The following is a 20947-nucleotide window of genomic DNA, read 5'->3' on the forward strand; positions in this document are numbered from 1 at the left end:
CGGGAAGCTCCGTCCCACAGATGCTCAGAAAACTCCAGCTGCTATTTTCAGAATAAAGGTCCCACTTCGTAGCCTGTACTTCTAGGCTCTCCCGATGGTCTCCGTCTAGACTTTTGGGATCCACACAAGCCTTCATAATCCAGCTAATGTGCCCGCTGTCTCCCCCAGCCTTGGGCTCTCCCACTTGTCCACTTTTCTGGAACATCTGTCTGAGAGACTGGCCCAGCTTTTCTCCACACCCATTGTCCTTCTTTGAAAAGGCCCCCTTGACCACCTCAGGAGATGGCAAAGCTGGTAATGTCATTGCTGTGCTGTTGACGGAGGACTTTTGCTATGTTGTCTCGTTCAGTCTCGCCTGAGACATGGGTGCATTGTGCCCCCTTCACAGACTCGTTTTCAGCAATCACATCACACTTGGTTGCCTCTGTTCAAATTCCTCCTGCCTGGATTACCCTCCTCTCTCATGTCTATATATTCTTCTGATTTTTCGTGATCTCATTGAAATCCTACCACCCTAAGCTGAAGCTCCCTTTTCCTCTCCCCTGAACTGTCCCCGTCTTCTTATTGGGGCTGTCACAGTGCCCCTTATTCTACAGCATAAAACCTTGGGCCACAAGCTTACTCTCCTGCAAGGTGTGTAGGCTCTTGGGGAGCGAGACGCACCCCATGGAACCTTTTCATCCTCCATAACCCCTGCACACAGCTCTTTGCATAAGGGGATCACTTAATAATTATTGAATGACTCGATGATGGAGTTCATGGAAAATTCTGTGTAGATGGAATGTAGAGTGGTGCAGCCAGAGGCACATTATAAACCTCACATCCTGAGTATCAGTGGAGAATATTTGTGGTGAGGCTCATGATTTCTACTTAAAGTATATAAGAAGGGGTCCGGCCTGGTGGCAAAGCGGTTAAATTCATACGTTCCACTTCAGCGGCCCGGGGTTCGCAGGTTTGGATCCCAGGCATGGACCCATGCAGTGCTTGTCAAGCCATGCTGTGGCAGGCATCCCATATATAAAGTAGAGGAAGATGGGCACGGATGTTAGCTCAGGGCCAGTCTTCCTCAGCTAAAAGAGGAGGATTGGTGGCAGATGGTAGCTCAGGGCTCATCTTCCTCAAAAAAAAAAAAAAAATATATATATATATATATATATATATATATGTAAAGGAGGGCTTTAAAATCTTTATTTCCAAATTCTGTCCAGTACAAATGAGGCAATCTTCGTGCAGTTCTCTTAAACTAGGCAAAAGACAGTGGAAATGGACAAGCTGGTTTCAGTGCTCCTGGTGGTGAAATTCTCATCACCAGCAGGCCAACATGTTTTAGCAAAGCCAGTGGGCACAGAACTACTTTCATGGTGAGTTCAAGGTTGTTTGAAGTTCTTTACCCTTAAAGAGATGAGGAAACCTTTCCTTGTTGGTATCCTGTAAGTATTTAGCAGTTTTGTTTTTATTTTCTGAACGACAGAGCAATAATGGCACATAATGTAGAGGATTACCTACATTATTACCGAGTCTCAGTATATTTTTCTTTCTGCCTTTATTCTTCTCTTTTTGCCTTTCTGCCTTTCTTTTGGCAAGTTGATTTTTCTTAGGAAAGCTTCTACCTTCTTCCTGTCTGCCTCTCCATACTATATTCAAAATAAAGACATCTTCCTCCTACAAGCTGCAGAGTGATGCCTAAAGAAGGAATTTCATCTCACAGTGATGATCTGTAATATTCTTTGGGCCCCTTAGTCTATTAATGTAAGTTGTTGTCATTTTTGTTCTATTACGGATCATCTTGCTACTCCGGAATTTTTCATTTCTTGTTTATCATATTGAGATGTTAGTCAAATATTGATTAATTTAACTGGGGGTTGGTTATTTTTATATACAACCTGAAAAACAATTATGTGTTATTAACAATGTTTTAATGATTTTCTGTCCAGTGTTGTTAATTTGAAAATATGAAGCCGACCTCACTGTTTGCGAAGATGGTGTCAATGCTTTGCTATCTTTAAGATTTAACCATAAATTCATTATGAAGTCAAATTTGCTTCTAAAACAGACTTTGGGATTCTGTTCTCAAAGATATATTTTGCTTGATGAACTTTCTTAGAAATACATAATGTCCCTTTAATCTGTGGCCTGCTTGTCAGTTGTCTGCTGTTATGAGATGACTAAATATTTATGTTTTTCCAGTTGAACTTAGGAAAAAAAAAATCCTCTGGTAACTGTGTTTCCCTTAACAGAAGGCTCAGTGTAAAACGGGAGAGAAGTAGTATTTATAGTTGTTTTCCCTTTCTTGATGTCACCCGCCTTTCAAACGCAGCCTGTTTTCCTTCAAATGTCTCATTTTTGCTGGGGACCTCGAGGCAGATCATGGTCCCCAGTCTGAGGGCCCATGGAGCTGTTTTGCAGCTGTGTGTTTTGTGCTGTGGAAGCTGGCAGCCACACCTCCACTCTGAGATCAGCTTGAATACTTTCACGTCCAAATGACAGGGTTGAGAAGGCGAGAAAGACCCTGAATGTTTACTTCCTCCAAGAGCATCATGGGCTTTATAAGTTGGCGTGTATAGCCCCATTAATGTTTATATTCATTTTGCCGTCTCCATGAAAAAAGAATGTGGAAGAAGCATTGTGGACAGAGAGTGATTTAGCGCTGTGAAAGGGAAAAAGATTGACCCGAGAAAACAAAACAAAGTGAAACCCAACCCAACCCAACCCAAACTGACAAGAAGCTTACAGTCATTGCCATTAAATGGCTCAGACATGATTCATGGAGACTCTTGCCATTTTCTTCCGGCAAAACTGCTCTTGTTTATTTTTTCAACATCTCTCTATGATGGAGAGTAAAAGGAGACCCTTTGGGGAATTCTCTAAGATTCCAAGAACTGTCTCTAAGTTATAGCGGATAACACAGCACAGTGATTTACAAGTGGAAAGGTACACATGCATGCACACTAACGATGTCAACTTGAAGGAAGATAACAATAAACAATATATGTTTGGGGCTGCTGACCAGGTTCAGGAAGCAGAAGAGATGGAATGGAAGGGATTTAAGAGCCATGAGGCCTGCCGTATTTTCTTGTTTTGGATCTCTGACTCCTTGGCTTTTGCTTTCCCCAGAAGTGACTTGTCACAGGGACTCAGCTCCTAGGAGAGAGGCTGTTTTGGCTGGTCTTCACAGATCACCTCTGCCATCAGCCCTTTCCTTCACAATAGGCACTTTTGTCTCTGGCTTCTGGAGCACAGGTGTACTAGGGCCAGCTCCTCAGGGCTTGCTAGAGCGATTCTGTGCATCTCTATCCAGCTCTGCGCTCAGTGACTCCTCTTGGTTCCTTGAAATTGGCCATATAGAGATGGTTAAATTGCCAAATGCTTCAAATCAGAGACTTGCCCTTATAGAGCCAGTTGTTAACCATCCAGCAGCACACCACTTCTTCTGATGCTCTGGGGTCCCACCCACCTACCAGAGCTGACCTCAGCAGCATGCTCTTATGCCTCGGCCTTTCCTCTGCTTCTTCTAGACTGGACAGCCCCTGGTTCCTGTCTCTAGAATCTCTATCTGTACTATTCCCCCATTCTCTCTATCCTACCTATAAACGTGCCAGCTTTTTTCATCCTTAACAAACCAGACAAATAAGATAAATCTTCTTCTAATTGGATGGTAAACTTCTTGAGGGCAGGACTGAATCTTGTGCACTGTTGCATCCCTAGCTACTAGTAATTTCTGAAACGTGGTAGGCATGCAACAGATGTTGGGTGGATGAACGCATTAGGCCTGTTTCCTTGGACTGCTCTCCCCTCCTTTCTCTTTGTTGCTCAACTCCTTTCCTGAATAGCTTACATTGACCCTCACATAACCTTCACACTTTTCACTCTTGAACCTTTGGAAACTGGCAACACTGTTAGAGGCCACCAAGAGGTTTTGACTTGCCAAATCCAGTACCTGTTCTCAATACATGTTGTTGGTTGGTTGAATTTCTCATGCTCACTCATCTCTTTGCAGATCAGATCTGTGAACCCTTTCTGTCTTAATGAATGTCCTTTCTTGGTTTCCAGGACTTGGATCTTTTCCAGCTTTCCCCTTATTCTCTTGACTGTTCCTCCCTGTGTTCTTGGCTGTTTTGTTTTTCTCCTTTAGTCTCCAAAATAGTTAAGGTGCTGTCCTCAATTGTATTTTGCCTGAATAACTCCCTTATGCAGCTAGAGATCAAAGAAGGCAATGGGGGAGTTGATATTTGTGATTGTTTCTTTACAACTCTGTCTTTCTTACTAGACTCTGAACTCATGGCAAAGCTCACCCCTAGTTAGTGCTTAGCTCAGTGATTGCACATGGAGGAAACTGAGTCAGTGTGTGTTGGATAGATCTATGGATGGATGATGGATGCGTGGATGGATGAATGGATGGACGGATGATGGATGATGAATAATGAATGGATGGATGGATGGATGATGTATGATGGATAATGGTTGGATGGATGAAGGAGTGAAGGAACAATTGAATGAATGAATGGATTTGAAGGGCGGGTTGAGTTTAGATCATGGAAGGAGACAAATACCAACTTCTCCTTAATTATAGACAAGTCATTCAACATTTCTGAGCTGTGTTCTAGAAGTAAAAGAGACTCTCCCTAAAGCGTGCCTCTCTTGAGTACACTCTTTCACCTTCTTACTTTTGCTCGTCTGTTTCCGCAGCCTTGCATGCTCTCCTCCCTATTCCCACCTATTGAGTACTAAGTGCCCTTCATATACTAACTCCTGTGAAGAGGCATTGCCATTCCATGGCGTTAGGTGGAATTGCTGCCTCTTTTGTATCTCTTGTATGACTCTCACCAGATTCTGCTTCCAATCAATTATTTCATTAAATGATTCAAACCCTTTGTCAAACCCTTTGTTTATTGAGGGCATGTCCTATGTCACTTCTAGTACCTCAATACGCTCAATACATGTATAGGAGATAGATCACTTATCTTGATGATAGCTATTTGTTTCCCAAGTCTTAGATATAATATTGTAAGTAGGGAGCTTTATGAGCTGAGCTAATTTCCAGCAGATCTTTTTATTTTAAAATTAGAACAAAAAAGCATATTCAGCATGACCGTTTAAGTTGGATAGAGAAGGTAAACGTGTGGAAGGTGACTCTTTTGAACATAGACACTATAGTCTATGAGATGCTTTGTGCCTTCGGTTGGCTAATTCTGCTCTTCCTTACCCTTAGTAGAATCCCAGGGGGTTTCCTGGAATTTTCCCCAGGATATTTATTCCCAGCTATCCACAGCATATTGGCTACCTCTTCTCCTGGTCCTGAGTTGGCTGTCACCATTCCAAGTGTCACATAGACAAGACAATATCATATGACCTTTCTTCATCAGCCAAGAGACTTTTCCCAGAAGTCCTTTGGCTCACTTCCCCTAGTGTTGAATTGGCCAGGATTATGTCACATGTCCATCCCTAAACCAATTAGTGGCAAGAGGAAGGCGTGCCGAGTGATAGGATTTCCTCCTGAAGTTGTGGCAGGGTCAGCCTTCCCTGGGGAATGTTGAGGGGGTGAGCCCAATCAAAATCGAGGTTCCCTTTGTAAGAGTGAAGGGGGCAACTGCTTGTGTCTGCTGTTTTGACCACCTTTGGGAGGCTATAAATGAACAAGGTGGCATCCCTGTGACAGTGTTCATCATGACTGTGGGCATGAGTGCTGCCCTCTGTCCCTGGTGTTGCTGATGGGAATGGAGCCTTCTTCCAAGACACTTCTGTTGTTCACCAAGAACCAGGATATTTTCTGTCATGAAGGCAGCTCTCCTGGACATCTAGTTTTCCATCTTCCCAGTAGTTGACCTCAGTTTATGAAATATTCGCTCTTGCTGACACAAGGTGGCCAGTGACATCTGTGTAGGGAGTGGCTCCTTGTCCAGCATGTTTGAAGAACGAGCAAGTCACACATCTCTGAACACAACAATGCCTTGCCTCTGTCCAGTGACACTGCCACCAGCACCATCTCATTGGACGTGCACCACCTCTCTCTTACCCACAGCTTACAGATGAGCAAACTGTGGCCAAGAGTGGCTCTGCTGGCTGCTGGTGGGTCAGCACAGACCCGGGGCTCTGAGCCTAGGGGTCTTCCTGCCACCCCACACCCTGGCTGCTTTTGCAAATGAAGCTTACCCTTCAGGTACCCCGATGTGTTTGGCTTCAACCATTTCCAGTGAGAACTTTCTGATGATTACCTGCATTCTTCGACCTCTCATGAGGCAGAATGTGGAGTCCCACTGAATCGAAGGGTAACATGGTTTGTCACACTCAGCCATGGCACGGGGACCTCACACGGGTCATGTGGTATCTCGATCTCGATCCTGCTTTCTGCAGGACCAGGGACCACTGGGCTGGGTTGAGCGATTTGCTCTCATACCAAAGTTCTCCAACGGCTGTATTTTTTGAGTTCTTGAGTCTGGTTTGCATGATTGTCTGACTTTTTTGCTTTGATTGGGCCAGCTGTTACCTCACGCGGCCGGTAGCATGCCTTTGCCTGGCAAAGCTTCTCTCCCCGGACTTCATGACATCTTTTTGGATCCTTTGTGGCTTCTCAGCTGTGTTATGGATACTTAACGTTGTCAGATAAATGCCCTCTGGATAAATGAAATATTAATAATGCTATAATGCTGATTTAAAAATACCCATTGCACGTATTTAATAGAATCTTCTCTGCGCTTTCTTTACTTGTGTTGTTTCAGGTCTAACAATGTTCAATCATAAATCGAGTTATTCATTTGGCATAGTAGAGGTTTTGGCACAAAAATATACTAGAGGGTGACATAGAATAGGAAATCTCAGCCCATGCTTTTAAAGCTCTTATTCCCTTTGCACCAATTGGAAATTGCATAATATTTTAACGACTTGTCCATGGGCAGCATTTAACCAAGTAAGAATCAATATTGGTTTTTGGATTTAGAGAAGAAGAAATTTGGAAATACCCTCATTAACTCAAGATCTGTGCAACCACGCAAGCCTGATTTCATTGGCCGTTATCCTCCTCTGTTCTGCTGAACATCAGGCACTGAATACGGGAGCTGACGCTGCTCCGTGAGGCTGGATGGTAGAAGTCATACATCGCCTTCCAGAAAACACTTGGAAAATATGTTTAGGATTATAAAATAATCATTACTTAGTCTTTTTCTTTTTTTTAATTGAGGTGTAATTGACATATAACATTATATTGATTTCAGGTATACAAAATAATTATTCGTTATTCACAAATAATGTGAAATGGTAACTGCAGTTAAGTATAGTTAACATCCGTCGCCATACATAGTTACCAGTTTTTTTTCTTATGGTGAGAACTTTTAAGATCTGCTCTCTTAGCAACTTTCAAATATGCAATACAGTATCATTAACTGTAATTGCCATGCTGTACGTTACATCCCCAGGGCTTATTTATTTTATAACTGGAAATTAGTACCTTTGACTCCCTTCACTCATGTCACCCACCTCCGCCTCCTGCAATTTGTTCTGTGTATCTATGAACTCGTTTTTGTTTGTTTGTTTTTTAGATTCCACATACAAGTAAGATCATTCGGTATTTGTCTTTCTCTGTCTAACATTTCACTTAGCATAATACCCTCAAGGTCCATTCATGTTGTCACAAATGGCAAGATTTCGTTCTTCTTAATGGCTGAATAATACTCCACTTTGTGTATATACCCCATTTTCTTTATCCATTCATCCATCAGTGGACACTTAAGTTGTTTCCATGTCTTGGCCATTGCTTAGGTTTTTTTTCTGATTATCAGGATGAATATTCTTGGCTCTGAAAATTTGGAAAATACCCAAAACTATAAAGAAGAAAATAAGACTCCCCCGTAATTCACATCGGAAACCCAAAGACCGCTTCTGTTAGCAATTTCATGCACTTCTTTTTCTCATCCTCCGTCTCTTTCTACCTTTCTTCTTGTCTTTCATCCACTTCTTTTTGTTTTCTTTTTACAATATTGGAATCATATACTCTGTATGTGGTTTTTTATCCTAATTTTTTTCCCAAGAATTTGTATTTTCCATATTGTGACAAACAGTTTGCTGTGACAGTTGGGCAATTTGGTTTAAATGTCAGTATGCGCTGGCCCAAAGCCTTTAGGTGGAGTTGGCTGGGGGCCTCTTGAGTGGAGTGGGAGGGTCAGCTGGCCTGTGGAACCATTTATAAATATTATTTCCCATTACAAATATTGATTTTGATGCAATACTTAAGACATTTCCAATTTGAAAATATTTTTAACTGAAACAATTGCCATTTGCAATTTGTTATGTTGTGAGGAGTCTATTAAATGTAATATTTTGGGATTGGATATTTTACTTGGAAAGTTACGTAAGCACAGAAATTCCCATATCTCCAAAAAAAGACATTGGATCTTAGAGCTCCACCGACAGGCGTGTTTTAAGAAAGACTTCTTTCTTTCTTTCTTTCTTTCTTTCTTCCTTTTTTTGGTTTGGTAGTGTTCTAATCTTTTAAAAGTACGCATTCTCTTCACATCTACAAATTGAAAGGATTGTTTCTTCCTGGGACTCAAACAGTTGTTTAATTGCAGTTCTCAGGATGTTTAATAAACCCCCGTTACTCTTTGTTTTGGGCAAAGTGCTAAAAGAGTGATCTGGGGAAATCATTATTATTATTAAAGCTGGGGCATGTAAGGAAAGGAAAACATTTTCAAAATATTTTCTTTGCAAAAGTATACGTGTGCTTCCATTCAGGCTCGGCCCTTATTTCATTCCTAATTTTTGCTCCGTGAGGCTGAGCTTCCCTCGGAGGAAGGTGGCCCCCTCTTTTTTTTTTTTTAAAAAAAAGGGAAGGATTTCAAGTTCATTCCCCTTTTAGGATTTTTTAAAATAGTGTTTAAGAAATAGGTTTTTTCACTAAACATACAGTTGATCCTTGGTGTTAACATTTGGAAAAAACCCAAAGTTTAATATATTTCACTTCTGTTTCAGATTGTTCCATGATCTTTGAAGACCCCAGAAAAGCTGTGTTGACCAAAAGCAAGACAAATGACTCGCAGAGAAAAAAGATGGTGGAGCCGAGGGCAATTAAAGGTAAAAACAAAAACCCAGATAATCCTACGCCTCCTAGTCAAGATTTGTTTTAAAAATGTGAATATGTCAATATTTTGTATCTTTAAGATTTGGTGTCTGTGGTCCCAACCCTCCACAGGCCTTTTCTCGCTCCTTTGGTATGCTGTGAGGGACCGCATTGGTTTTGTTGATTCTCACTCCCAGACAGGATGCCCCTCACCCTGCACCACCTGTTCCTGCCGCTGATCCTGTAGAGTTTTTAAACCAGTGCTTCAGAAGGACTGTGCTCATCACAACTCTCATTTCTCCACCATCTTCTCCTTCCAGAAAAACCAGAGGACCAAGGGCAGTGTCTACAGACCTGTGCTTTTATGATGTTTATATTTTTCTGTCTTATTACTAAGTTTGGTTTGTCATCATTTTATAGTTCTTTTACCTGAATTCAATTGAACCCTCATTTCAGGAGGGACACACAGGGAATGCGTCTCTGCATTCATTAATAATGAAAAAAAAAAAAAAGTAAGGCTGGAGGATTTTGGCATTTTATCTACGAAACATGCCCCTTTACTCCTCAGGACTGTTGGGCTTCTCATGGAAAAGCATCCCAGGGGTTGGAAGAGGTTATGGTGGGCCCGTGTAACACTCACTTAGGCCACAGAACGTGGAAGAGTCTCTCCTTTGCCAAAACTAAGCCCGGAGTGATTAGGAGATGGGGCAACAGTACGTGGTGCCTGGGATGTTCCTCGAACAGAACTGGAGTCCAGTCAGAAACAGGGCAACTAAATTGGATGTGGTTCCTGGGGCCCTGCCCCCATCAGGGCCTCTAATGTTCATCAGTTAAGGTATTGCGCCAGTCCCTCAATAAAGATGCATTAGTTTGCTAGGGCTGCTGTAACGAAGGACCACAGACTGAAGCTTAGACTACAGAGATTTACTCTCTCATGGTTCTGGAGGCCCGATGTCTGAGGTCAAGGGGTGGGCGGGGTTGGTTCTTTCTGAGGCTGTGAGGGAGACCCTGTCCCGGGCTTCTCTCCTTGGCTTGTAGATGGCCATCTTCCCCCTGTCTCTTCATATCGTCTTCCCTCTGTGTCCAAATTTCCCTTTTTTTATAGAGACATCAGTCATATTGGATTAGGGCCCACTCTGATGACCTCATTTTAACTTGATTACCTCTGTAAAGACCCTATCTCCTAAGAAGGTCACATTCGGAGCTACTGGGGGTTTGGACTCCAACCTATCAAGGGTTTGGGGGTTGATGATGCAATTCAACCCATTGCCATGAGATGTGTACTCATTTGGAAAGATAAGCCACATCCTACTGAAGAAGTTCAATCTCTTATTTTTCAGTTAATGTAAAGACACATTTGGTTTCTCATGCTTCTGCCTCCTACTGGTCTCTCTTGCTTTCTTCTGGCCTGCAGGCATCTGGGCTCGGACTAGAGTGAGCCAAGCCACGGGAGGCACAAAATTTAAGGAGGCGCTCCCGGGCCTGAGAGGGAGTGCGCACTTCAATGGTGGGCCCCGGGGGTTGGGTGTCTCTCTTGCCTTCCTCTCGTCCCACTACATTTAGCAGACCACTGTTCCAGGAGGGGACACTGTCCTGAGCAGGAGTCAGACTATGAAGTTCTTGTGGTAGGTTTTGCTGGTAGAAGACTGACATGCCTAATACCCACTCATCTAGAACAGGTACGCCTCCTGACAAGCTCACTCAGTGAAAGGATTCATTGTAATCAGTTCGCTTAGAGCTGTTTTGCCTAAAACATTTTCACTTAATGACTAGTTAGCTTAAAATTAAGAATTCAGCTTTTAAATGAAGAACTTTTTAGTCAATGGACAAAGGGCCTTTATGAAAATTAGCAACTTATTTATTGAGAATTATTTTTCTCAAAGTTGCAAGATTTTATACAGTATCAACATTTTTGCTTTCTTAATAGTAATGATTACTACTATTAAGTGCTTACTATGTGCCTAGTGCTGTTAGAGGTTTCTTAGACGTGATTCCGTTTAATCCTCACGAAAGCCTTACGGAGCAGGCAGGGGAGATGGCCAAGCAGAGGGTCAACTCAGGTGCTAACCAGCTGGAGTCGATACTGGCCAAATCTTGTGTTCACACCTGTGTGAACTGCTGAAAATCAGTTTGGAGGTAGATAACTGAGGGTTTTTTTCCTTCCTGACGTCAGATATGTGGTGTGTTTTCCAACACCATCAACCAATTTTCCAACTGTTGACCATCAATTGAGTATCCTACAATTTAATTCCATTCTGACCCTACCCAAGGTTAGTGTCAGACTCCACAGGTTAAGGACTCAGCCCCACAAGACTGCCCCCAACTTCAGAGACCCGTTGAAAATATCAGGTCAACAGGTTACTCAATTTGTCCAACTTGGCTACAGAGTTGGGGGTTCCCACCACCCCCCCGCCGTGATTCAACACTTTGCTAGAAGGATTCACAGAACTCGGGAAAATGCTATACTTACTATTACAGTTTATTATAAAGGATATAGATGAGCAGATAAAGAGTTCATAGGGCAAGGTCCAGAAGGGTCCTGAGCACAGGAGCTTCTGACCCCATGGAGCTGGGGTGTGCTGCTCTCTTAGCACCTGGCTGTGTCCACCAACTTGGAAGCTCTCTGAATCCTGTCATTTAGGGGTTTTTATGAGGCTTTCCTCACACAGCATGATCGATTATTAGCTCAATCTCCAGCCCCTCTCCCCTCCCCAGAGGATGGAGGTGAGCTGACAGTTGCAGGCTTCTAATCAAGGCTTGGTCTTTCTGAGACCATCTTGAAGCTATCTAGGGCCTGCCAAGAGTCACTTCATTAGAACAAAAGATGCTCCTATCATCCTTATCACTCAGGAAATTCCAAGGTTTTTAAGAGCTCTGTGCAGGAACTGGGGACCAAATATCTTTTTTATTATACCATGGTCATATTATCCTATTTTACAGATGTGTAACTAAGGCTCCTAGAAAGTGAAGTGACCTTTTCTAGGTTTCTGAGGAGGAAAACCATCTCTGGCTTCCAAGCTACCCCTGGCTCTGCGCCTCTGCTCGGATCTAGCACTCCTCCACAGGAGCCCTGCCTCCATCCCTGCCAGGGCCCACTCCTGCCCTCTCCAGCTGCACCCATCCTCTTTCCACGCCATACCTGAGGTGCCTGGGAACCCGGAGCTCCTGCCAAACTGGCCCGAACTTCTGGACCTACACAGGCCTCTTTCCTGGCGTCCATCCCTGTGGGCAGATCCTGTGTGTATTGTCCTAGGCCTGAAGGGTGGCCGGCAGGGCAGCTGTTTGACCGAGCATGGCCGTGTGGACTGGGGTGTCCATGTGCCCCTTGCATACAGGACAGAACTGGGGTTGGGAAGAGAAGAGGAGTAGGGAGCCTTCATTTCTGTTCTTACCCCACCCCTGCAAGTATTCAGGTCTTCTCTTGACCACTTTGCAGCATTGCCTCCCTAATTACAAAACGCTTATTTTCCTTTTAGCACTGTGTGCCAGTCTACACTTTATGCAGTTATAGCTAAAGTAACCCAAATCAAATATTTGTTTCTGTTTAGTAAGCCATTGGCATTTTGCAAACAAGAATGAAGGAGGGAGACAAGTAGAATTCTGTTGAATGTCAGTGTGTTTTATTTTTCAAGAAACTTAATAATAAAATAGTGCTGGATCATGAAACACACAATCGTAAACATATATTACTAAATGACTTCATCGTAAGAAACAGATATTAAGGGAAAGGATTTTAGATAACTTAGATTCAAGTTCTGCAACGGTTCAAAGGCAGGTAAAATAGAAAATAAAAATGCTCCAACAGTGATATAAAACCATCATGTCATTCATCAACTGCTGTCTTTGAGAAATGATCATTAGAAACGCAAAAGTGAATTAGAAGTGCTCTTAAAAGAGTCCACAAAATAGATCCCAAATAGCACAAAAGACCAGGCATGCAAATGATTGCAAAAACAGTCGAGGATATTTGTGGAGGAAGGAGGCATTAGGGAAGAAGGTAGAATGTTTGTGCTCCTGGTTTTTGGGTGCATTGCTCTTTAGCTGATCTGGTTTGGAGGGTGGCAGTGCCGTTCGCATCGAATGGTTAATAAATGCCTTTGGTTGATGATGGTCCTGGTGGGTTAGGATCCTATGCCCTGACTCCTGATGCGGGGCAGCTGCGAGGAACCTTTGTTCCCTGCCTTTCTGCCAATCCACGTGCCTCTGCTTCTTCAAGGCTCCTTGGTGGCACCTCCCTGGCTCTCCGTATGAGTCAGCTCTCTCTCTCTGGGTGTTATCCATGTCCCTCACTTGGAACTGCCCCTGGCTGCCTGCTCACAGGACCGATCTCTTGGTCTCTGTATGAATTGTTTCCTCATCTCCATCCCTTGAATGGTGGCACTGTTGCTTCTGGAATCTGTTGCTGTTTCACCTTTGATGCATTGAAAGGACCCAAAACTTCCCCATGAAAGACAGAAGACGTAAACAGTTGTCTGTTAAGTTAGTGTCTTGGTTGGTGACAAACTGAATGGCCACTGTAACTTCCATGATGTTTCTATGGTCTTGGACATCCAGAATGTTGGTTTCACTTCATTACATTTGGAACCTCCAGAAGGCTGGCACGGTCCCCTCGTGTGAAGTGAGAATTCACCTGCTCCTGGGACCGACTCTGAGAATCTCACGGAGTCTTCTGGTAGAGGATTCTTGTTACCCTTCAGTTCCAAAACGCATTTTGAGGGATCAGGGTTTGAGATTATGTCTCTTAGATGGATGGAAGGACTCTAGGAGCAGAGTGGTGTTTTCCTGGGGTGACTCTGCTCTGCTGAGGAGGAACTCCTGGGGGAGCTGAAGGATCCCTGTGCCAGACGAGTCAGCTCTGAGAGATGCTCGGCCAGGCCCCCATCCTCTCCCAGCCTCGCCTCTCATTAGTGCCCCAAGAGCGTGGCTTACCTTCCACGGCCATCCAATTCAATTTTAAGACAGTGCTTCATTCCTTTTGCATTTTTGAGCAACTATTATCCCCCAAAAGAACTTGGTTTAGTCTTAGGGGAAAAAATTCCATACTTTCCAAGATGAAGAAATTTGGCTGTAGTAAGAAATAATGCCTAAGTTTCCAAGTTTGTCATCTCCTTGGCCAGCTAAGCTCCCCCGGTCTTGGGAGGACACCATGGAGCCCTTTTGGGGGACAGACCTTGGGCACGCACACCTGGAGGCAAAGGCTTCCCATGAGAAGCCCATCTTGTTGGAAGTGGATGTGTTTGCACCGTGAGAAGGTCGGAAAGGGTGAGATACAGAGTAGTTGGGACTCCTGTGAGGGCTTTGGCACATCCCTGGTGGACTGTGTTCAAGAGTCAGCTTGAAAGGCAGCTTTTGTGTCTATAGTCCTGTAATCAAGTCATTTATTTATTTATTTATTTATTTATTGAGGAAGATTAGCCCTGAGCTAACTGCTGCCAATCCTCCTCTTTTTGCTGAGGAAGACTGGCTCTAAGCTAACATCTGTGCCCATCTTCCTCTACTTTTTTTATATATGGGATGCCTACCACAGCATGGCTGTTTTGCCAAGCGGTACCATGTCTGCACCTGGGATCTGAACCAGTGAACCCCGGGCCACTGAGAAACGGAATGTGTGAACTTAACCACTGCGCCGCCAGGCTGGCCCCTAAAGCCATTTATTTTTATTTTGCAGTTTACTACTGCTAAGAGTCATAGGCCAGATTTACAAAGAAGAAAACAAAGAAAAATGATAGTTGATAAAAAAACGTGATGGCACCTAAAAATATAAATTAGAAAAGGTATTTTCAGTGGCAGAACACAACTGGTGCCTAATATCTACAGAGAATCAAAGACAGGGTGGTGAACACTTGCTGGAGCCTGGAGCCCCTGGGGATGGTCCCGAGGATGGGAGAGGTCACTGTAGAATCCAGCTATGGCCAGAACTGTGACCATGTACAGAGGGAGCCTCAAGTGGGTAGTGGGAAGATGTGGGGAAGAAATACCCCCACCCTTCTCTCCTCCTGCCCCCCCGATCTCCAGATGGTGTCACATTGACCCAATTTGCCAGGGGTCAGAGGCAAGGGAGTCCTGCTGAGGCAGTCTGTAGGAGTCAGCCCTGGGGGACATGGGGCACGGCTGGGGAGGGTGGAGAGTGGCTCTGGGGACAAGGAGAGGTGACAGACAATAACCAGAACACACTGGTTTATAATCTGAAAAAAAGAATTTATTGGATGCAGTATTTATTCCTAGAGTATGACATGTTTATATTTAATTCATTTAAATTTAAACTAAATTTAAAAATGAATTCAAGTATCTTCAAAATACAGGGTGAAATCTGTTAATTATGTTAAACTAAAATTTCTTGTAGGCCTTGGAGTCAGGCCAGTCAGACTTGACTATTGGCTTTGTGTCTTGGATACATCAGTGGCCTCTCTGGGTCTCCATGTCCCTGACTGGACAATAGGAAGGCCATCCCTCGGAGCAGTGGTCAGCATTAAATGAGAAAATGCACGTGGAGCCCTTAGCTCCGGAGCTGCCACTGAAGCACTCAATGAATGGTAGCCGTGCTTTTTACTAAGAGCTTAACTGAAGCTTAAAAAGATGTGTAGCTGTGGGGCTGGCCCGGTGGTGTAGTGGTTAAGTTCGCATGCTCCGCTTCAGTGGTCTGAGGTTTGTGGGTTCAGATCCCAGGCGTGGACCTAGCACGGCTCATCAAGCCATGCTATAGAGGCATCCCACATAAGACAGAGGAAGCTTAGTACACTTGTTAGCTCAGCAACAATCTTCCTCAAGCAAAAAGTGGGAGGTTGGCGCAGATGTTAGCTCAGGGCCAATCTTCCTCACAAAAACAACGATAACAAAAAGATGTGTAGACGGCATTAGTTTTGGTGGGAACTTCAAAATTCCAGTTCTCTCTATGTAGTAGAAAATGTCTCATTTTTAAAAATCTCATTTCTTCCTTTAAAAGATCGCTCATCCATGCTGCCCGTGTAAAATGACGTGTGTGAACTGCATGTGATGTGGGGGTTTTGGGGGACTAAAAGAAAATGATATTCCCAGCAGAAGAGAAGTGGGTTCTCTAGTCGCTTTGTCTACTGCACATACCTAAAGGATGCCTTCGGGCCATGTGTTTAATGCAAAGCTGTGATTCCTTTGTCATTGGTGTGATGTGTTCAGTCCTCATGGAAAACCAAACACAGAAACAAGGTTGTTTATTATTATCTGTGTTGTCTCTTTGTCTCTCAGCTGTCTCGGGTTCTGAACGGATGGTAAATGAGCTGGCCCACTAAAGGACATGATTCAGACTGTCCCGGACCCAGCAGCTCATATCAAGGTAGGTGCCATCTTGGCCAGGAAGCTGCCCTGGCTTCCTCCTTGGCTGGGTTTTCACAGATGCCTGTCCACGAATTGGTTAATGCAGGGATCAGCCGTCCACAGCTGAGGACCAAATCTGGCCCACCACTTGTTTTTATGTAGCCCGTGAGCTAAGAAAATGATTTTCACATTTTTAAGTGGTTGGAAAAAATCAAAAGAAAAATATTTCATAATGCGTGCAAATTATATGAAATTTAGATTTCATTGTCCATAAAGAAAGTTTTCCTGGGACACGGCCATGCTCACTCATTGACATCCCATCTATGGCTGCTCTCACGCTATCATGGCAGAGGTGAGTAGCTGCAACAAAGACCATATGGCCTGCAGAGCTGGAAATATTTACTATCTGGTCCTTTGCAGAAGAGGATTGCTGACCCCTGAGCGAACATATAAAAGCACATCCAGATTCTTCTAATTTCTGTTTTAGTTCTGTCTCCTTTACGCTTGCCTGGGGTTGCCTAGGAAGGCACTAGAGCGTGAATGCTCACATTTCCAATGCTGGACGCTGTTTTATCTGGGCATGCCAACACTTCAGCAGCTCGTCATGTGACACCTGCCCTAGCTGCTCACTGACAGCACTTCCCGGTGGCTCTGGAGGTGACAGAATAAGGAAGTGAGATGGGTGCCAAGGCAAGGTCCCAAGAGGAAGGCCACCCTTTTATTTCAATACGACATGTACATGCAGGTAGGGTATAGCCCCAGGGAGGAAATGAAGTGATGGTTTGAATATACTTGACCTAAATAAAAGTTACAGAAAAAAAATTAGGGCTTGAGCTACATTATCCAGATAGGCTGTCTACACCTGTACTGTTTAGTTCAGCTGTCTACACTAGCCCAAATCATTCACTACATTGCCAGTTCTTCATGTTCCCCATATACATTTATTTTCCTTGCGTGGCCTAGTAGGTTTTGCTGATTTATATTCTTTGCCTAAAACATTTTTGAAAATGGAAAGTGGCTTAACATTGACAGGAAAGTTTATGGTATTGAAAAATTTACCTTTTTATTCAACTAAAATATAAAATGTCCTCCAAAATCACACACACACATATTTTAAAAGGAATATATTTGGGAATGTTGCATCCTATGTGCAACTCACATTTATACACATTCGATTTCTTTGAAAGTGGAATTAGAAGTAATAAGAGCTTAAATGCATTCTTTGAGCCTTGTGGGTCCTCCTGAGGTTTCATAAATAGGGGATGTCCCAGGGGTGTTGAGGGTTCTGAATTTCATCCAAGGATAGAGAGGGGCAGGTCCTCATGGGGGACCCTATAATTTGATTTCTGTGCAATACTTTATTGGGGGATGGCAGTTATGTCTCCAGAAATGCAAGTGGGAACTCTCTTGTGGATGTGATAAGATTTCTTCAGAAATATCTGGAACATGTTTGGTAAGTGTGTCCATGCTACACACAGATGGGGGCAGTGAAGACTTTTTCTTTTGGTCTCTGTTGACCATGAAGCTGCAGGATGCAAATAAAAGCTCGTGGGGTTGGTGATACAAGAAATATCTCCTACAGTTCAAAGTATGACGGTCAACAACTGAGATCCATTCTGCTTGGCATCTTATTCTTAACCAGCCAGAAGGAAAAGATGAAGTCAACAAGAAATTATTGCAGATTTTTATACGTTAATTTATCGAGCACAAGCAGTCTTAGACAAATCTGAGAAATCTTCTCTCTGAAAATGTGTTCAGTGGAGACGTTCTATATTTGATTTCAGGAATGAACTTTATTTTCAGCTCATATTTATCTTATCATCATCATATGGGTTAACATAAATATAAGTGAAGGATAATTTTGAGAATGGTAACCCTGAGAGTTTTTAAAAAATAAATTTCAACTCAGATTGCTTCCGTGTGCTTTGAAGATGAGCTGGCAATTTAGAGTTGCAGTTACTTATAGTTGCAGTTCTGAGATGGAGAGAATTGTATTAAAGAGAGAATTATATTAGAGTTTATTTCGTTTGTAAATCTATCAAATTCCACCTATTGGAATTTGAATAATTATTCCTGAACTTCCTTTTTCTTTGGTATATGAAATTGATATCCTTGAGAACAAAGTTAGAAAAATAGATTGCCTTCCACTGTTTCCTTAAAATACCTGATTTCAGGGATTTGTTCAGTAAAATTTTATATGCTGAGAAGTTTCTGGTTCTGGGCCGAGGAATGCAGCTTTTGTTTCTGGGAGAAGTTCTTCTAAATGGCACATGAATGGTTCCCCTTGGTGTGTTAATGTAAATAGTGAAAGATTTTGTCGTTGGCTCCTTGCTACTGAATTTTTTTTCCTGTCTGAAAAGGACTTGAATTCTCACAGAAGTGGTTTAACCTTGAAGGTGTGAAGGGAGACAGCCATAGATACTTGATGTGTCCTTCACTTTCAGTCCCCAGGCTGATCTGGAGGAGAGAAATGTTCCTTTCATATTTAAGAAATTTATTCTGCATAATCTACTATAGTTCTTTTCTGCCAGAAGAGATTGCTTTTATCCTTTTATGTGTTTAAGGAGCTGGGAATAATAATAATAAAAAGAAGGATGATAAAGAACTATGAAATAGAAAACATTCTTGATTGAAATAATACAGCAATTGTAGCAATTCATTTACAAAAAAAAGAGCAGAACTTAAAAAAAATTTTGGCATGTTATCTGTTAGTGATAAAAATAAGTCATTAAGCACATTTTGATTTGCCTTTCTTTGCTGGCCCTTCCAAGTACTTTCTTATAATAGAAATCATAGAAATGTGTCAGACAAGTATGCTCGTAGCGTTAGGTGCATGTGACCATGTATCTGCCCTGCTAAGGGGTAGAGTCTGTCGCAGCCAGAGATGGACCGGACTGTTATCCCGAGCAGGGAAAAACGGCTAAGGCTAGCAAACCCATTTGATTAGGATTCGACACAGATTTTGGTCATTAATTCTCATTCTGATAAAGGAATTTTCCGTTTACATCATTGCATTTCCTCACGAGTTCCATCTTATTAATGTTTTCATTTACTAACGTTGGATGAAGAGGATTACACATATCAGTCAAGTGTGCAACTTTAAAGAGACATGTGATTGGGACATTTTCTAATTCCCCCCTTTGCTCTTCACCAGCTGCTCACACAGAACATCGTGCATTTTGGAACTGACCACATGAGGACGGGATGGAGAGGGGAAGAGTCTGAACTTGTTCTACTCCGTGGTTCACTGGCTGTGGAACCTAGAGAGGCTGGTGACAAACTCTCTGAGTCCCACGTCCTTAGTGAGCTTCATGTCATAGATAAGAGTGAGGGTTCTGACATCATAGGACTTGATTCAAATCCTGCTCCATCATTTACTAACTGGGTGGTTTTTTTACAAGTTTCTTAATCTCTCTGTGGCTTGGTTTCCTCTTGTCTCAAAGGGAATCACCTACTTTGTGGGGTTGGTGTGAGGATTCAGTGAGTTATTACACGGAATGCCCCAAGCCCCTACTGAGTGCTGAACTGTTGTGAGCGATCCCTGTGGTCTGTAAAATGAGGGTAACACATCCACCTTAAAGATACAATATCATTGTGTCTCTAACATACGTCGAGCATTGTGGGTATGTCTTACAAAATATGGAGTTGAGTGAAAAAAGATCTAAAACAGAATGTGGTTTGTGGCACAGTACTATTCACATACATGAAAACATGTAAACTTCCCAAACAACATCATGTAATTTTCATGGTTAGGTACATATCTAAAACATATAGGGCTCATATCGGAGTAGGTGGGTACATATGTGGGACATGTTAGCTAGTTACTTTGAGAGGTGCTTAGGGGATAAGAGGAAAAATAATAATGTACGTGAAAGCAAGTTCATAGCATTGAGGTTTGGATGTGGCACAGAGGGTCCTTTCCCCCACACTGGTGGGGGTGTAAATTGGTAACATAGCAGTTGTCCTGTGGTATCAGTTTGGGGTTACCTGTAAAGATAACGGTGCTCCAGCAGTGCCAGCCCTGAGTATATACCCTGTTGCACATGGGCACCAGGAGATGCGCACAAGCCAAAAACTAGAACCACCCAAACACCCACCAGCAGAATAAATCAATGTTGTGTTCTAGTCCTACAGTGAAATGCTATACAGCAGTGAAAAAGAAGCTACAAGTGTCTGCCTGTGTCTGTGCATCTATGTGGATGATTCTCAAGGTCGAGTGGAAAAAATGTCACAGAAGAAGAAATACCATATGATTCCACATATAAAAATCAAAAAGAGGCAAAATAAAAAACATATGTTGTTCAGAGAAACATACATCTGTGTCAAAAATAAAAACAAGGGCAAACTAAGTACATAATTCAGGACAAGAATTGTGGAGGAGGAGAGAGCTTCAGGGAGGGGCTCTGGGGGCTTCTGAGGTCCTGGTATTGCTCATTGTGGGCTGAGGAGTCCATACAAGGAAGCTTGCTTCTTATTGTTTAAATTGCACAAATATATTACTTCTATTTTGTTAAGAGTGATGTTTAAGTAAAAAACTTAAAATACTAAAAGAAGAGAAGGGGAAGATTGAGTTGGGCAGCTCAAGGTGAAGTCCTATTTGGGAACCTG

General features: G+C 42.9%; 1 protein-coding gene across 3 annotated transcripts in view; it reads left to right on the plus strand.

Moving 5' to 3' along the window:
- Window positions 1-20947, plus strand: part of LOC124234361 (transcriptional regulator ERG) — a 257281-nt gene that overhangs the window by 59875 nt on the left and 176459 nt on the right. For all 3 annotated transcript variants that reach the window (XM_046651707.1, XM_046651704.1, XM_046651705.1), the window contains exons 2-3: window positions 8962-9063; window positions 16271-16358. In XM_046651707.1, the coding sequence (XP_046507663.1) occupies window positions 16320-16358 (39 nt within the window). In that variant the 5' untranslated portion in view covers window positions 8962-9063; window positions 16271-16319. The remainder of the gene's footprint in view (window positions 1-8961; window positions 9064-16270; window positions 16359-20947) is intronic.

This window comes from Equus quagga, unplaced genomic scaffold (genome assembly GCF_021613505.1).
Source record: "Equus quagga isolate Etosha38 unplaced genomic scaffold, UCLA_HA_Equagga_1.0 73442_RagTag, whole genome shotgun sequence".
Lineage (NCBI taxonomy): Eukaryota > Metazoa > Chordata > Mammalia > Perissodactyla > Equidae > Equus > Equus quagga.